This window comes from Megascapheus bottae, chromosome 13, assembly GCF_031878675.1.
Source record: "Megascapheus bottae isolate mThoBot1 chromosome 13, mThoBot2.hap1, whole genome shotgun sequence".
NCBI classification, from domain to species: Eukaryota; Metazoa; Chordata; class Mammalia; order Rodentia; family Geomyidae; genus Megascapheus; species Megascapheus bottae.
The window spans coordinates 38,496,510-38,512,150 of NC_143521.1; the positions used below are offsets into that span (position 1 = coordinate 38,496,510).

Below are 15,641 nucleotides of genomic sequence, written 5' to 3' on the forward strand. Positions count from 1 at the left end.
CTTACTCTTGTAGGTTTTGAAGTTGGCAACCTGCTGTGAAGTAGCAGCTGTGAGCGTGTCCCTGTGTTCTTGTCCACTGTCAGGGGGCTCAGGTGGAGCCGCTTCAGGCAGCACGAAGCATGCGCTCGTCATGGATGAAGTGGATGGCATGGCGGGCAGTGAGGACAGGGGAGGGATTCAGGTAAACAAAAGCCCTGCACATTTTCAGTTGTCTTTCACATTTAAAACAGTGTATAATGATGTGCATTGTTATTTATAGCAGCTAAGGCATATTACTAAGCAGATTATTGAAACTTAAAATATGTGATTTTTTTTTTTTTTGGTGGGTCATGGGGCTTGAACTTGGCCTCAGTGCTGTCCCTGGGCTCTTCAGCTCAAGGCTACTGCCCCACCTCCCGTTTTCCATCCTTTTGTGCTGGGGCTGGCTTTGCACCTTGATCCTCAGATAACCTTCTGAGTAGCTAGGATTACAGACTTTTTTTTTTTAAATAATGTGTTTGTGTTGACAATTTGTCTTTCAGGAATTAATTGGCCTGATAAAACATACTAAAATTCCCATTATTTGTATGTGCAATGATAGAAATCATCCCAAGATTCGGTCTTTGGTTCATTACTGTTTTGATCTTCGTTTTCAAAGACCTCGGGTTGAACAGATTAAGGTATGATTAGAATTTCTTTATTAACCATCCTGTCATATTTTTGTTGCTATTTTAATATATCTGTTAAGTTTTTTAAATGTCAGATTAGATGAGCTAAAAAAAATGCTGAGAATTCTTTCCTTCTCAATTTCAGGGTGCAATGATGTCTATTGCATATAAGGAGGGTTTAAAGATCCCCCCTCCAGCTATGAATGAAATAATTTTGGGAGCCAATCAAGATATCAGACAGGTAAGTTAAATGTATATCATGTGATAATTGTTGATTCTTGATAATAGCTTCAGACTTGGAGGTATTTTCTTGTCTTGGTCTTGTCTTATTTATGTTTCTTTTAGGTTTTACACAACCTGAGTATGTGGTGTGCACAAAACAAGGCACTAACCTATGACCAGGCCAAGGCTAATTCTCATCGGGCCAAGAAGGATATCAAAATGGTAAAAGAAGTTCCTGTTTCTTACTTTCTGTTACAGTGGTGTACATTCAAGTATATGATGGCATGTATCACTTGGTGTAATAGTTGAGTACTTGTTCTACCCAAATTCCTCTTAATATCATCCTCCATGCCACCTCATCCCTGGACAACCACTAGTCTTTTTCCTGTCTCTTTAAGTTTTCCTTTTCCAGAATACTATTGTAGTTGAAATTATGAGCCTTTTGAAGTGGCTTCTTTCACAGAATTACATGTATTTAAGAGTTCTTTTCATTGTTTGCTAGAGGGTGTTTTTTTTTTTTTAATGGTGAAGTATTAGTCCATTGTCTGTATATACCAGTTTATGTGTCCATTTTTTTCCTGAATGACATCTTTAGCTGGGCACCGATGGCTCATGCTTGTAATCCTAACTGCTCAGGAGTCTAAGAGGATTATGGTTTAATTAAGCCAGCCTAGGTAGGAAAGTTAGTGAGACTCTTCATGTCCAATAAACTACTCAAGAAAGCAGAAACTGGCATTATGGCTCAAGTGGTAAAGCTCTCACTCTAAGCAAAAGAAGATCAGAGACAGCACCCAGACCCAGCCAGAAAAAGGACATCTTTATTGCATCAAGCTTTTGGCAGTTATGAATAAAACTGTTGTAAACACACGCACCTGTTTTATTCATCTGTGTGAACACTAAGGGACGTGACTACAGATGGGGAAAGTACATTGAGTTTTGTAAGAATTGGCCAGCTCTTGCAGAGAGGCTCTACCATTCTTGGCAGTTAGAGTGTGCCCGTGGCTCCATATCATTGCCAGCATTTGAGGTCCATGTTTTAGGTTTTTCTCATTCTAATAAATGTGTCCATCTTTTCAGGGCCCATTTGATGTTGCCCGGAAAGTGTTTGCAGCTGGAGAGGAGACTGCCCACATGTCACTTATGGACAAATCAGATCTCTTTTTTCATGACTATTCAATAGCACCCCTGTTTGTCCAGGAGAATTACCTACACGTGAAGCCTAAAGCTGCGGGGTGAGCATTCACAGCTAGTGAGGGCTCTCCCTCTGCTCAAAGGCCAGATGTCTGGGGAGGAATGGCTGGGGTGTGAAGAGTGGTATAATCCACACTGACTCTGTCTTGCAGGGGTGACATGAAAAAGCACTTGATGCTTTTGAGTCGGGCGGCAGATAGCATATGTGATGGTGACTTAGTGGACAGTCAGATCCGGAATAAGCAAAATTGGAGCCTTCTGCCCACTCAGGTAAGTGTACCCTTGGCTTTAGCTAGAGAGAACCAAGTAGCTTTTGTCTCCTGTGAGTATTTACAAGGTGAATATTATGTTTGTGGCAAGAATACAATCTGTTACAGATTTAAAAATTCTATTTTTCAATGTTTCAAGAGTGCTTTTTATGTAAATGAATGCATGAAAATAGGCCTATGTAACCAAAGTGGAGGGAGGGGGAGTGAGAGAAAGATCTGTGGCTCTACCAGAGAGATATTAAATAGCTTCTTAAAAGTGCCAGCAGAATAGGTTAGCAGCCATCTTGTGATATGGGACCTCTTAACTTCTTTGCTAAAGCTGCAACTTCACATTGAGTACCCTATTTTGTAACTAGACTGTTACAGAAATGTTACAGATATTCATACTGAAGACTATTCTTAGTTGAGATTCACATTTTGTGGGCGCTACTGAGGATGGGACTCCAGGGTGTGGATGAGGATCAGACGTGTGTATTGAGCTCTGAGGATGATGACATGTTTTGGTCCATGGTATGGATTGCAGTCTGTTGCTTATTCTGGGACAGATTCTCCACATCTACAGGTCCAACAGGGGAAGGGCTTGACTACCCTGAAAATAAGCACTGGGACATCACTTCTTTTCCCGCCGATGGTGTTAATCCATTTTTCCTGCAAGCGCAGTACAGTACCACTGGTTAAGAGAAGCCAGATGGACTTAGCTCACAGTTCTGGAGGATAGTTGGCCTTGCTCATCAAGTCCTGAGGTAGCATATGCCATTCATGGAAGGGGGAGAGGGGAAGGAGACAGAGACAGAGACACAGACAGAGACACAGACACAGAGAGAGACAGAGAGAGAAATTATCTCCTTACTGTAAAGCTACTAGGATTCAGTTATAGAGAAGCGCTAACTTTCAAGACCTCATTAAAATCCAAGTCCCCGCCCCTAAACACCATAAGGTCAAATTAAATCTATACCTTCTTCATGCCTCATAGTGTGGCTTAACATAAAACACAAAGGCTGCGCTGTACACACTTTAACCATATCTAACCAGATTATTAAGCTAAAGAAGTAGCAGTGTATCAAATTAAAGTCTGGACTTGAATTGGATGTTTTTCAGGCCATTTACGCCAGTGTTCTTCCTGGGGAGTTGATGCGGGGGTATATGACCCAGTTCCCATCCTTCCCCAGCTGGCTGGGGAAGCACTCAACTACAGGCAGACACGATCGCCTGGTTCAGGACCTTGCGCTACACATGAGTCTGCGGTAAGCAAAATCTCTCCACTTCTGTCATTTTATTTGTTCTTTTTGCATATTGTTCTTTACTCAGAATACATGTGCGTCTTAAAAATTTGGGATTGGGTTTGATTTTACTGCTAAGTAGATTAGTTATCCTGGACACATTCCTTTATAGAAAGCCTTTCTTGTGAATTTATTTTATTTTATTGTTAACAATTCTTTATTAATATGCATCATAGTCACATGCTGAATATTTGTTGTTCAAAATAAAATGTTTGCCACAATTCTCACAAGTAGACTGCTGTGTCAGTCTGTACTAAAAAACTGTTCTAGTGAAAACAGTATCATCCAAGATACATATTTTATTTTTACTTTTTGCCAGTCCTGGGGACTGAACTCAGGGCCTGAGCACTGTCCTTGGGCTTTCTTCATATGGCTCTTCCATATATGTGGTACTGAGGACTAAAACCCAGGTCTTTGTGCATGCTAAGCAAGCATACCATTAGGCTAAACTCCCAGCCCCTTAGACATTTTTTTTTCCTATCCTGGGGTTTGAACTCAGGGCACCTCATCCAGCTTTTTCTGTATATATGGTACAAAGGAATTGAACCCAGGTATTCATGCATGCTAAGTAAGCACTTTACCACTAGGTCACACTCCCAGCCCTCTTGTGAATGTATTATATGTGGTTTTAACCAAGTATAGTAAGAAATAAAATATTTTTTTTTTTTTTTGCCAGTCCTGGGCTTGAGCTCAGGGCCTGAGCCACTGTCCTTGGACTTTCTCAAGGCTAGAACTCTACCACTTGAGCCTCAGCACCACTTCTGGCTTTTTCTGTGTATGTGATACCAAGGAATCGAACACGGGTCTTCGTGCATGCTAGGCAAGCACTTTAACCACGAGGCCAAACTCCCGGCCCGAAATAAAATATTTTTAAAAAGCAGAAGAAATTTCAAAAAAGAATTTTAAGGCTGAAAGCATGGCTCAAATAGTGAGGGGCCCTTAGTTCAAACCACAGTATTGCTACCACCAAAAGAAAAATTAGTTCAGGTGGTTTGGCTGATGTCTATAATCTCAGCTGCTCAGGAGGCAGAGATCAGGAAGGTTATGGGTGAGACCAGTCTGGGCAAAATGTTAATGATATCTCAACAAATAAATATCATCCCAGCTAAATGGGAAGTTGTGGATAGAATCTTGGTGTAAAACTGACCCCATGAACAACAACAACAAAAAGGCAAAATCCTAATGTAAAGCTATCAGGGGCTGGGCTTGGCTCAAGTAGAGAGCATTTGCCTGCGATCATGGGCCCACAGTTCAAACCACACTATTGCAAAAAAACAAAAATGTAGATTCTCATGCAAGTGTTATGTGTCCCAGAAGATGCATTGAAGCTCTTTAAGTTGTGTAACCTGCTGAGTGTTTCCTTTGCTCCTTAATCTTGTGAAAATAAGCTTCTCAAAAAGCAAATGGTCTGCCCAGGAGCGTAGCCTAGCAGTAAGTGCTTGCCTAGCATGCATGAAGCCCTGGGTTGATTTCTCAGTACCACATACACAGAAAAAGCTGGAAGTGGCATTGTGGCACAAGCACTCTGCCATTTCAGCATAAAGTGTCCAAGGTCATTGCCCAGGCCCTGAGTTCAAGCCCCAGGACTGGCAAAAAAAAAAAAAAAAAAGGCAGGCAAATGAGCCGGGCATGGTGACTCACACCTGTAATCCTGGCTACTCAAGAGGCTGGGATCTAAGGATCGTGTTTTAAAGCCAGCCCGGGCAATAAAGACTGAGAGACTCGTATCTCCAATTAACCACCAGAAAACCAGAAGTGGCGCTGTAGGTCAAAGGGTTGGGTGGTATCCTTGAGCAGAAGTGCTAGGGACTGCACCCAGGCCCAGAAACCAAGCCCCACAACAACAACAACAAAGGCAAATGGTGCCTAAAAAAGTGAAAGTTAATGTGTAATTTATGGTACCAGCCATGGTTTTTCTGGTCTTCTTGTGGGCACTGTGCAGTTGGTACCTAGAGCCAAGAGCAGGCTTTTGGTCCAGGTGAATGCTGCCTCTGGGCGTGCTTTGCCGCACATGTTGGAAGTGGGGAGCACAGAAGCCTTTTGCACCTGGCTAGGCAGCAGCGTGGCTCTGTGGCTGTCATTGGCCTTTGGCTAGGATGTGTAGGCAGCTTCTGGGGCTCCCGTGCTGTGGAGTAGGGTGTCCCGCAAGGGAAAGCACAGATGCGCTTTGGGCCATCTGCTAGGCACACACGCTGGGTACTCTAGGTGGGGCGACCCACATATGGACTTCTTTGTCCCCTGCTGCTGTGTGTGGCCGGTAGAGTGTCTCTTATGGAGGCACAGATGGGGTAGGCTCTATACAGACACCCCCAACCCATGACTGCTTAGGTAGAAAGGGATCTGCCAAGGTCACTTTGTCCACTAGTAGCTTTAAGGGTCCTCAGAGGCTGTTCGTGGGGTTAGGGGCCTCATTAAGACCAGGACTGGGGCTCAAAGACCCGCCTTTCACTCAGCATGGCAGGGGCTGAGTTTTAGGGGTAGAATTCTGAAATTGGGGCCTTCCGCCCGTGTCTTTGCGCCCCTCCCCTATTCCACTTGCAGAGGGGCATCTTTCATCAGCCCTGAGGCTGGTTTGGGGCAAGGCCCTTGGCCCCTCTCTGTGTGGATCCTGACGCTACCAGTGCGATGGGTTCCTGTCTGCTTGGGTGGGCTTGGCTGTAAGCCTTAGCCACCACACCCTTGGTCCCAGTCGCTGTAGGTTAAGTCCTCTGGTGGGGTGGGGGCCCGGACTGGTGTGGTCAACGCCCGAGCCCTGGGCACTCCTGCCTAAAGCAAGCTGAAGCCCAAGCCACGCAGTGCCGAGCACCAGACTTTGCCCTGATCCCCAACTCCTCCGAGCACTAGCTCCTGACATGATGCAGTGGAGGAGGCCGTCTTCTGCTGGCTGGGTTCTGAGCTCAGACTTGAGTTATCTTTTGCTTAGGCTTCGCCCCCACCTTCCTGTGTCGGGGCCTGCTGCGAGCTAGTCCCTGCCCTCCTCCTCCTGCCACCTAGCTGCTGCAGGTGGAGGAGCACGAGCCAGGAGGACGCCCTAGAGCAGATGGAGCCCCTTTTTCCTGCCCTGCCAGAGGCGCCTTCCAGCACCAGCAGCAGGGACGTGGGTTGGGGCAGCCCGGTGGGGCCACCTGAATCTTGGCAGAGGCCCACAGGCATTTAGAAAATGCACAGCATGGGTAGTAGGGTAGTAACAGAGGTGTGGTGATTCCTTCACACTCGAGAGGAACTGGCCACCTGTTCAGGTTGGTGACGGCCTGCCTGACCACTTTATACGTCTGCTTTTGCCTGTGAACAGCTTGCATGAAGCCCGAGCTCTCCTTTCCCTAGGATCCCAATGTCCAGGGTCCCTGGCGATACACTCCCTTATCCTCTCTAAAAAGTAGTCCTGGGGCTGGGAGTTTGGCCTAGTGGTTAAAGTGTTTGCCTAGCATGCATGAAGACCCATATTCCATTCCTAGGTACCACATACATAGAAAAAAGCTGGAAGTGGTGCTGAGGCTCAAGTGGTAGAGCTCTAGCCTTGAGAAAGTCCAAGGACAGTGCTCAGGCCCTGAGCTCAAGCCCAGGACTGGCAAAAAAAAAAAAAAAAGTAGTCCTGGTCTCTGCTGGCAGAGTCCCAGGTGTGGTGACAGCAGAGGGTAGACTTTGATGGGAGGTGTGGGAAGCTCGCGTGTGGAGGTCTGCACCCCATGTGGTTTGTCCTGGGTGAGGCTCCCCTCCCAGCCACCCTCCTCTGTCCTTGCAGAGCTGCGGCCCGAGAGGCTGGGACCTGGTTAGGTGGACTTGGGTTTTGATATCAGTTTTTCTCTTCTTTCTCAATTATTGATGTGGTGTTTCTTTGGGGGGGGGGGGTGATAGGGTATAAACTCTGGCCTGGGCCTTCTCCCTGAGTTCTTCAGCTCAAGGCTACTACCCTACCCTTTAAACCAAGCCCCACTTCTCATTTTCTAGTGATTAATTGGAGATACGAGTCTCTCTGGGCTTTGTTTTCCCCTGGCTTCGAACCTTGATCCTCAGATCTCAGCCTCCTGAGTAGCTAGGATTACAGGTGTGAGCCACCTGGCGTGGCAGGTGGGGTGTTTCTTGATGGGCCCTAGGCTCTGACCTTTTCCTGGCTTCCACGCTGGATCCAATTTCCAGGTTACAGCTTTGTGTTTCCCACTGAGCAGGGCTCTGGCACTGCTCTGTCCCTAGCCTGCCATCTTGTTTGTATCTTCTTATGTGTTTAATTTGCATAAAAACAGTGGAGTTTCGGTGTTGAGAGGCAGCCTATGTTTACTGGAAGTGGGTGAAAATCACTTAAGCACGTGCAGTGCAGCACTGCCTGCTTGGAACCACAGGCTCACGGATGGACACCCAGCTGCTTTGTAGCCATTCCTCTGCATGGAGCTTGCCTGAGGGACTCGGTAGTGATGGGTATAGTCGGTCATGGGTGATGGTGTGCCTTTCACTGGAGGTTTGTCTTTTGTTTTGGTTTCAGAACTTACTGCAGCAAAAGGACTGTGAACATGGATTATCTGTCTCACGTCCGGGATGCCCTTGTCCAGCCCCTGATTGCACAAGGCGCAGAAGGCGTGCAGGATGTGGTCACACTTATGGATGCATATTATTTGATGAAAGAAGACTTTGAGAATATCATGGAAATTAGCAGCTGGGGTGGCAAACCTAGTCCCTTTTCCAAGCTGGATCCCAAGGTAAGTAGCCCACTGGTTCTCCATTACTTTTTGTTTTGGGTTTGGTTTTGTTTCTTTGGAGACAGACTCTCTGAACATAGCTCAAGCTATGGAACCCAGGCAAAGTTTGTCTTGGTTATAATGAAGGGATGTTTTAGTTGTTAAAAAAAGTTTGCATCTCCCACCTTTACAAATGCTTATTGTTTCTTTTTTCTTTTTTTTTTGCCAGTCCTGGGCTTGAGCTCAGGGCCTGAGCACTGTCCTTGGACTTTCTCAAGGCTAGAGCTCTACCACTTGAGCCTCAGCACCACTTCCAGCTTTTTTTCTATGTATGTGGTACCAAGGAATTGAACCCGGGTCTTCATGCATGCTAGGCAAGCACTTTAACCACTAGGCCAAACTCCTGGCCCATGCTTGTTGTTTCTTATGACCTGTGCTTACTAAAGATAGGATTTAATGTAATTCTGGATTCGACTTTATAATTTATATATGTATTACTTGTTTTAGTGATACCTAAGATACTGGTTTTATTGGTGGTGGTAGTGGTGGTATTTTTTTTTAATTAAAGAATTCATTAATATTGATTTTTAAATCATATTTCAAATGTCATGTTTAACAAACAAGTATTCAAGAAGTGAATCTATATACAATCACTGGCACTTAGATTTTAGAACATAATTAAAATTTTTTTTTACCACTTGAGCAGCACATCTATTGCCATCTTTTTGCGGGCTAATTGTACAAAAAAGTCTTAAAACATTTGTCTGTGTGGGATGGCTTTGAACCATGAATCTTATTTAGATCTCACCCTTCTTAGTAGATTAGGATGTGAGCAGTCTTGGGTCTTGAACTCTGGCCTGGGTGTTGTCCCTGAGCCCTTCAGCTCAGGGCTACCGCCCTACCCTTGAGCCAAGCCCCACTTCCCGTTTTCTAGAGGTTAATTGGAGGTAAGAGTTTCGGGTCCTTTTGTGCCTGGGCTGGCTGAACCTTGGTCCTCAGATCTCAGCCTCCCGAGTAGGTAGAATTACAGGCATGAGCCACCACACCTGGCTGCCCTGGTTGTTTTTGAGATTGAGTCTTCATTATTACCTGTGGACTTGCCTGGACCATGATCTTCCTATTTTAGGCTTCCTGCCATGGCTGGGATGACAGGTACACTCCACCACATCTGGCTTCTTCCACTGAGATGCAGTCTTGAGGATTTTTCTGCCCAAGCTAGCTTAGAATTGCTATCTGCATAGTCTCAGCCTCTTGTGCAGGTAGGATGACCGGCACTTGTCACTTAGCTATCAGTTGAGGAGGTCTTGAACCTTTCTGCTTGAGCTGGTCTCAAATCATGATCTTCCTGGTCTCAGTTTCCCAACTACCTAGCTTTTAAATTTTTATCTTGGCTTCAAATTGAGAGCAGAGAATGCATTCCTTCTAGAGGGGATGCACCTGGGGAGGTGGGTGTGAGGGATATAAAGTGAAAGAGGGCCGGGAGAGGGCCTAGTGGTAGAGTGCTTGCCTAGCATGCATGAAGACCGGGCTTCAATTCCTTGGAACTGCAAACAGAGACAAAGCAGAAGTTGTGTTGTGGCTCCTGTGGTAGAGCTCTAGCCTTGAGAAAGCCAAGAACAGTGCTCAGGCCCGGAGTTCAAGCCCCAAAACTGGCAAAAATAAAACAAAACAATAAATAAATAAAAAAGTGAAAGGATTTTTTGTAATTTTTCCTTTCCATAATCTATATATAAACGTGCTGTTTTTGTGTAAATGAGTATTAAAAAAAAAACAAGTGCTATAACATGGATATGTGATATGCAACACTTAATCCTGTGCCTGTTTGAAACAGTTTTAGAGGACACCTATCCCATGGCTTGCCCTGTCTATACTTTTGACCTGATTTAATGGTTGTTAGTAAAAATTCACAGTAGACATCATTATTAGGCTTCATGGACTTTTTTAGGATTATATTTAGATGCTTTGAAGTAACAGTACCCTGGTAATTAAAGGTAATATGCTTTATAGTGAAGGCCACCCTGGACCTTATTGAGCCCTTTTCAGTTTGTTCACAGACTGGTTTGGCTTATTACTTTGTAAAAATGGAGAGAGGGCTGGGCGAGATGGCTCACACCTATAATCCTAGCTACTCAGGAGGCCGAGATCTGAGGATCGTTGTAGTTCAAAGCCAGCTCAAAGCCAGCCTCTCCAATTAATGACTAGAAAATGGAAAGTGGGGGGGCCGGGAGTTTGGCCTAGTGGTTAAAGTGCTTGCCTAGCATGCACGAAGACCCGGGTTCGATTCCTCGGTACCACATACATAGAAAAAAGCCAGAAGTGGTGCTGAGGCTCAAGTGGTAGAGCTCTAACCTTGAGAAAGTCCAAGGACAGTGCTCAGGCCCTGACCTCAAGCCCAGGACTGGCAAAAAAAAAAAAAAAAAAAAAATGGAAAGTGGGGCTGTGGCTCAGGGGTAGGGGGGGAGCCCTGAGCTGAAGAGCTCAAGGACAATGTCCAGGCCCAGAGTTCAAGCCCCATGAACCACAGAAAAAAAAGAAAAATGGATAGAGTAGCATGTAAAATTATGACTTGAGATGACTTTTGATTTGTTTAAGTTCCCACATACTGGCTCTTAAGTCATGGGCCAGAAAAATGTATATTTTCACTTACATGTATATACATAAATATTTCCCACATGGCTTCAAGGGGCTTTGAAAACTAAGGGTTTAAAAGAATTGTTTGGCCCTTAGGTTTTTAACACTTCCTTTTGCTCTTCTTGCTTAGGTGAAAGCAGCCTTCACGAGGGCTTACAATAAGGAGGCCCACCTCACCCCATATGCGCTTCAGGTCGTAAGGGCATCTAGATCTAGCACAGGCCCAGCATTGGATCCTGAAGACAATGAAGAATTACAGGAAGACGACTCTCAATCCGATGATAAAGATCCGGATGCTCTAGAGAATGACGCTATGATCAAGGTAGGACCCTCGCCTGCCGAAAGCACTTCATCATAGACGTAATGTACAGGTGAACAGTAGGGCCTCTTGAGCCAGGAGCAGAGTAAGCTGAACATACTTGGGTTTTTGTTCATCGTGACTGGTAGTGAGGGGAGAGATCTCTCCTCTCTCTCTGTCTCTCTCTCCCCCCTCTCCTTCCTTCCTTCCTTTCTTTTCTTTTCTTTTCTTTTCTTTCTTTCTTTCTTTCTTTCTTTCTTTCTTTCTTTCTTTCTTTCTTTCTTTCTTTCTTTCTTTCTTTCTTTCTTAGGGGAGAGATCTCTCCTCTCTCTCCCCTCTCCTTTCTTTCTTTCCTTCCTTCCTTCCTTCCTTCCTTCCTTCCTTCCTTCCTTCCTTCCTTCCTTCCTTCCTTCCTTCCTTCCTTCCTTCCTTCTCTCTCTCTCTCTCTCTCTCTCTCTCTCTCTCTCTCTCTCTCTCTCTCTCTCTCTCTCTCTCTCTCTCTCTCTCTCTCCTCTCTCTCTCCTCTCTCTCTCTCTCTCTCTCTCTCTCTCTCTCTCTCTCTCTCTCTCTTTCTCTTTCTCTCTCTCTCTCTCTCTTCTTTCTTTCTCTTTCTTCTTTGGTAGGGTGTTCGGGCTTGAACTTGGCCAGGGTGCTGTCCCTCAGCTTCTCAGTTCAAATCTACCATCCTACCCCTGGGCCTAGGCATTGTCCCTGAGTTCTTTAGCTCTAGGCTACTGCCCTACCCCTGAGCCAAGCCCCACTTTGTGTTTTCTAGAGGTTAATTGGAGATAAGAGTCTCAGGTCCTTTTGTGCCAGGCTGGCTTTGAATCTTGATCCTCAGACCTCAGTCTTCTGAGTAGCTAGGATTACACAAGTGAGCCTCTGTGCCTGCAGAGATTTCATTTCTCTAAATAGCTTCTTGAGGGCTGGGAGTTTGGCCTAGCTGTAGAGTGTTTGCCTAGCATGCATGAAGACCCAGGTTTGATTCCTCAGTACCACATACATAGAACAAAAAAAAAGCTGGAAGTGGTACTGTGGCGCACAAGGTAGAGCTCTAGCCTTGAGAAAACCCCAAAGACAGTGCTTAGGCCCTGAGCACTTGGAGTTTCTTTTAGTAGAAGAGTCAGATAACATGAGAATGGGCCATCATTCTGGTGGTTGCATGTTCTACAGAAAAAAGGACTGTTTTTGGCCATTGGTGTATGCCTCTCATCCACATACACAATGGATCTGCTGGCCTTAAACTTGCAATCCGCTTGCCTCAGCCTCTTACAGGAAAACACATGTAACAAATGTATTCTCCCTATTATTCCTTTGTTGTGCTTTGCCCCTCAATTGCCTATAGAAATTTCTCAGCCAAGGCAAAGGAATCTAGTGAATGTTCTCTGATTTTTGCTGCTGTTTGCCTTTTGCGCCTCATTGGAGATGCAGGGTAGGGAGAATGCCTCTCCATGTGGTGCTCTTGTGTTAAACCTTCTTGTCATTAGATCACTAGACTGGAGCTGAAAGAAAAGGAAACTCTTCCTGTAAATACTACCATGTTTGTAAATCAGCTCTAATTTTCTAAACCTACCTATGTTTTAAATCCAAGAAACTCCCATATCTGGAGGATATAGCGTAGTTTTAGAACCTAAGCAGCTTTGCAGTTTTCACCGCTGTCTTTCAGCAAGCGCCATATTAAAGGTGAGGTAAGCTCATCAGTGGTAGAACCAACCAACAACCGGATGTTTGCAGTAACTAAGCTGCAGTAACTAAGCTGCAGTAACAATGAGGTAGAGAAAGCTTGTTTCATTTGCTCATAAACAGCACTATTTTGTGTGTTTTTTCCCTCCAACAGAAAAAGGCAAAATCTTCAAAGTCATCAAAACCAGAAAAAGACAAGGAATCAAAAAAAGGAAAAGGAAAAAGTTTGAAGAAATGAAAGCAGATTATACTAGCAGCAGCCACCGTGACTCCTTGTCCTGACCGGCCCTGCCGTCGTGGAGACCGCTTTGCTTTCTTGTGGAGGATATGTGCGGCACAGTGGGTCACGGCTGGTTCCATTTGTGAAGCCTGGTCTGGCTCGAGGGTGTGCCCACTGGCTCACAGACACCTCTCATAGAGGTTCATAGGACTGCTTGGGCCTCCACTGTCTCTGTCTGTCTCATTAGATTGTTTTGCTTCAAAGTGGCTATGCAGAATTAGAAGTAGAAATTACGTGTGGGCTTTGAGTCAGAATGTAGTTAATAATAAAAAGCCTGGGAGCACTGGGCCTAAGATACCTTTTATAATAGGGTTGAGTTTATCCTAATGACCTTTAGAAAAACGGACCAATGCTATTTTTTTTTAAAAAGGTAGTTCCTATTATGTGGTGAAATTTTGTAAATAAATCATCTGGATACAAAGCAATCACCACCTAGAACTGGGTAGTCTTTGTATATTGTCAAATATCTTGCGAAGTATAAATTAGCAATAAAAATGTTCCACATGATTCATGTACAAATTTTTCTCGATTGTCATCTTGTAAAGCAAAGTATTATATTGGTATATTACTCTATTAATTTGCAAATGATTGGATTGTACCTACTTGACCAGCAATGTAGAGTGTACCTTCAGCAGTTGAAGTTTCAGAGCTGGAATTCCCAGCATCCCCCTCAGTGGGTTAACAAGAGAGCATGGGAACTCAGCGAGACTGCGGGGACATCGCTGTCGTCCTTGTTTCATCGCAGGGCCTAGACTGGGTCAGACTGTCAGGAGCACAGCGGCTGGGATCAAATGCACGTGGCTTTGGTTTACTTTGTCTCTGGAAGATTCAGTTCCATCCTGTGATGGAGTCCTCAGGCCCTATTGGAACTTCAGCTTGCGTGACCTGAGGCTGTGGATCTAGCCTTGGGTTTAAGTGTCCAACCAGTGTTTAATTTTGATGGCAGATGCTGTGGGGTCTGGGCTGCCTCCATGAGGCATATGCTAAGAGGAATGTAGAGAAAGCGGTGTTTCCTGTCTTTAAGAACTGAGTCGTGTTGGGAGATGAGATAAAGTTGTTGACATTTAAAATGTACTTGCCAGTGTGTAAATTGTCTTTTCTGGAGATTCACTGCAGAAATAAACACTGCCTTGAGCCTGTGCCTGCCAAACCTGCCCTTCCCTTCCTCCTTGCTGAAGCCTGGCTGGAAACAGCTCCATCAGCAAAGGTTTCCTCATGCGCCTTCCTCCAACTGCTCTTCGCTATTGCTGCTTTTAATTATGAATGCTGTCAACATGATTTGGAAAGTAGGCAGTGGTTTACAGTTTAAGAATTAGGGTTTGTGGGCCGGGAGTTTGGCCTAGTGGTTAAAGTGCTTGCCTAGCATGCATGAAGACCCGGGTTCGATTCCTTGGTACCACATACATACAAAAAAGCTGGAGGCTCAAGTGGTAGAGCTCTTGCCTTGAGAAAGTCCAAGGACAGTGCTCAGGCCCTGAGCTCAGGCCCAGGACTGGCAGCAAAAAAAAAAAAAGAATTAGGGTTTGTAAATATGCTCTTCGATGCATAAGGGTTATAACACTAAGTCTGTCTGTTACTTCTTTGAAGCTTCTACTCATGAGGTAGGCAGAGATGAGGGTGGGTGGGCTTGGTTCTGTGGCAGTTCAGATATAAGTGGAAGAGGCTGATGTTGGGATTGTGTATTAATGAAGTGGGGTTTGGGGATCCACTGAACCAAGGCCATTTTCATAACTTCAACTTTATGCTTGTTTTTAAGTTTGGCAGTCCTGTGGCATCATTTAACATCTTGAAGTTCTAAATGCAGAACAAATTATTATATGAAGATGAATATCTTCCAATGTCTTCTATGTCTTCTGACCATTATGTCTGCAAATCACAAGACATGTGCTCAGCCTCACAGATCTCAGGCTGCTGTGGGTCTTACTCTGCGACCTGTGACCATCCGTCTAGTGAGGCCACATAGGTGAGTTGTCTTAAGAAGAAGAGGAAAAAAAAGTTTATAAAAGTCACAGCCTCTGAGCATCATGGGGAAGGAAGACTACAGAGCAGGAGGCATTCAGCCTCCAGGTGGGTTAAAGCATTGGTACTTTCAGCCCTAGTCTTGGCTCATAAATACCATTGTGATGCTTCAGTTGCTGGTGGCCATGATGGAAAATCATATCTGACTCATTTCTGTCAGCTGCTCAAACTTTGGAAACATTGAACACAGAGGAAGTTGGAGGATACACATGGATTTCCTTGGATCCTGATTTGGGAGAAAGACCTTCCCATCCTTGGAAGATTCCAAATATAGTTTTCAGAGCTTCCATGATTGAGAGGAGTGCCACATATGCAGTACGATTAGGCAGAAGGCAGATAACCCATTCTTTTAATATAAGACTGATTTTACTGTTTGGTGCTTTGATTTGGGGTCTGATTCTGTTAAAACAGCCTTGATTTATATGAACTTTTTTGGTGCCAGTACTAGGGT

The 15,641-nt window shown here is 44.8% G+C and overlaps 1 protein-coding gene across 1 annotated transcript in view; it reads left to right on the forward strand.

The window, feature by feature from the left end:
• Positions 1-13,690, forward strand: part of Rfc1 (replication factor C subunit 1) — a 66,780-nt gene extending 53,090 nt beyond the window's left edge. Inside the window, exons 16-25 of the mRNA XM_090343708.1 lie at positions 84-181; positions 522-659; positions 793-888; positions 993-1,091; positions 1,947-2,101; positions 2,213-2,330; positions 3,428-3,573; positions 8,087-8,300; positions 11,041-11,232; positions 13,046-13,690. Coding sequence (XP_090199834.1) covers positions 84-181; positions 522-659; positions 793-888; positions 993-1,091; positions 1,947-2,101; positions 2,213-2,330; positions 3,428-3,573; positions 8,087-8,300; positions 11,041-11,232; positions 13,046-13,129 — 1,340 coding nt within the window. The 3' untranslated portion in view covers positions 13,130-13,690. The remainder of the gene's footprint in view (positions 1-83; positions 182-521; positions 660-792; positions 889-992; positions 1,092-1,946; positions 2,102-2,212; positions 2,331-3,427; positions 3,574-8,086; positions 8,301-11,040; positions 11,233-13,045) is intronic.
• The last annotated feature ends 1,951 nt before the right edge of the window (positions 13,691-15,641 follow it).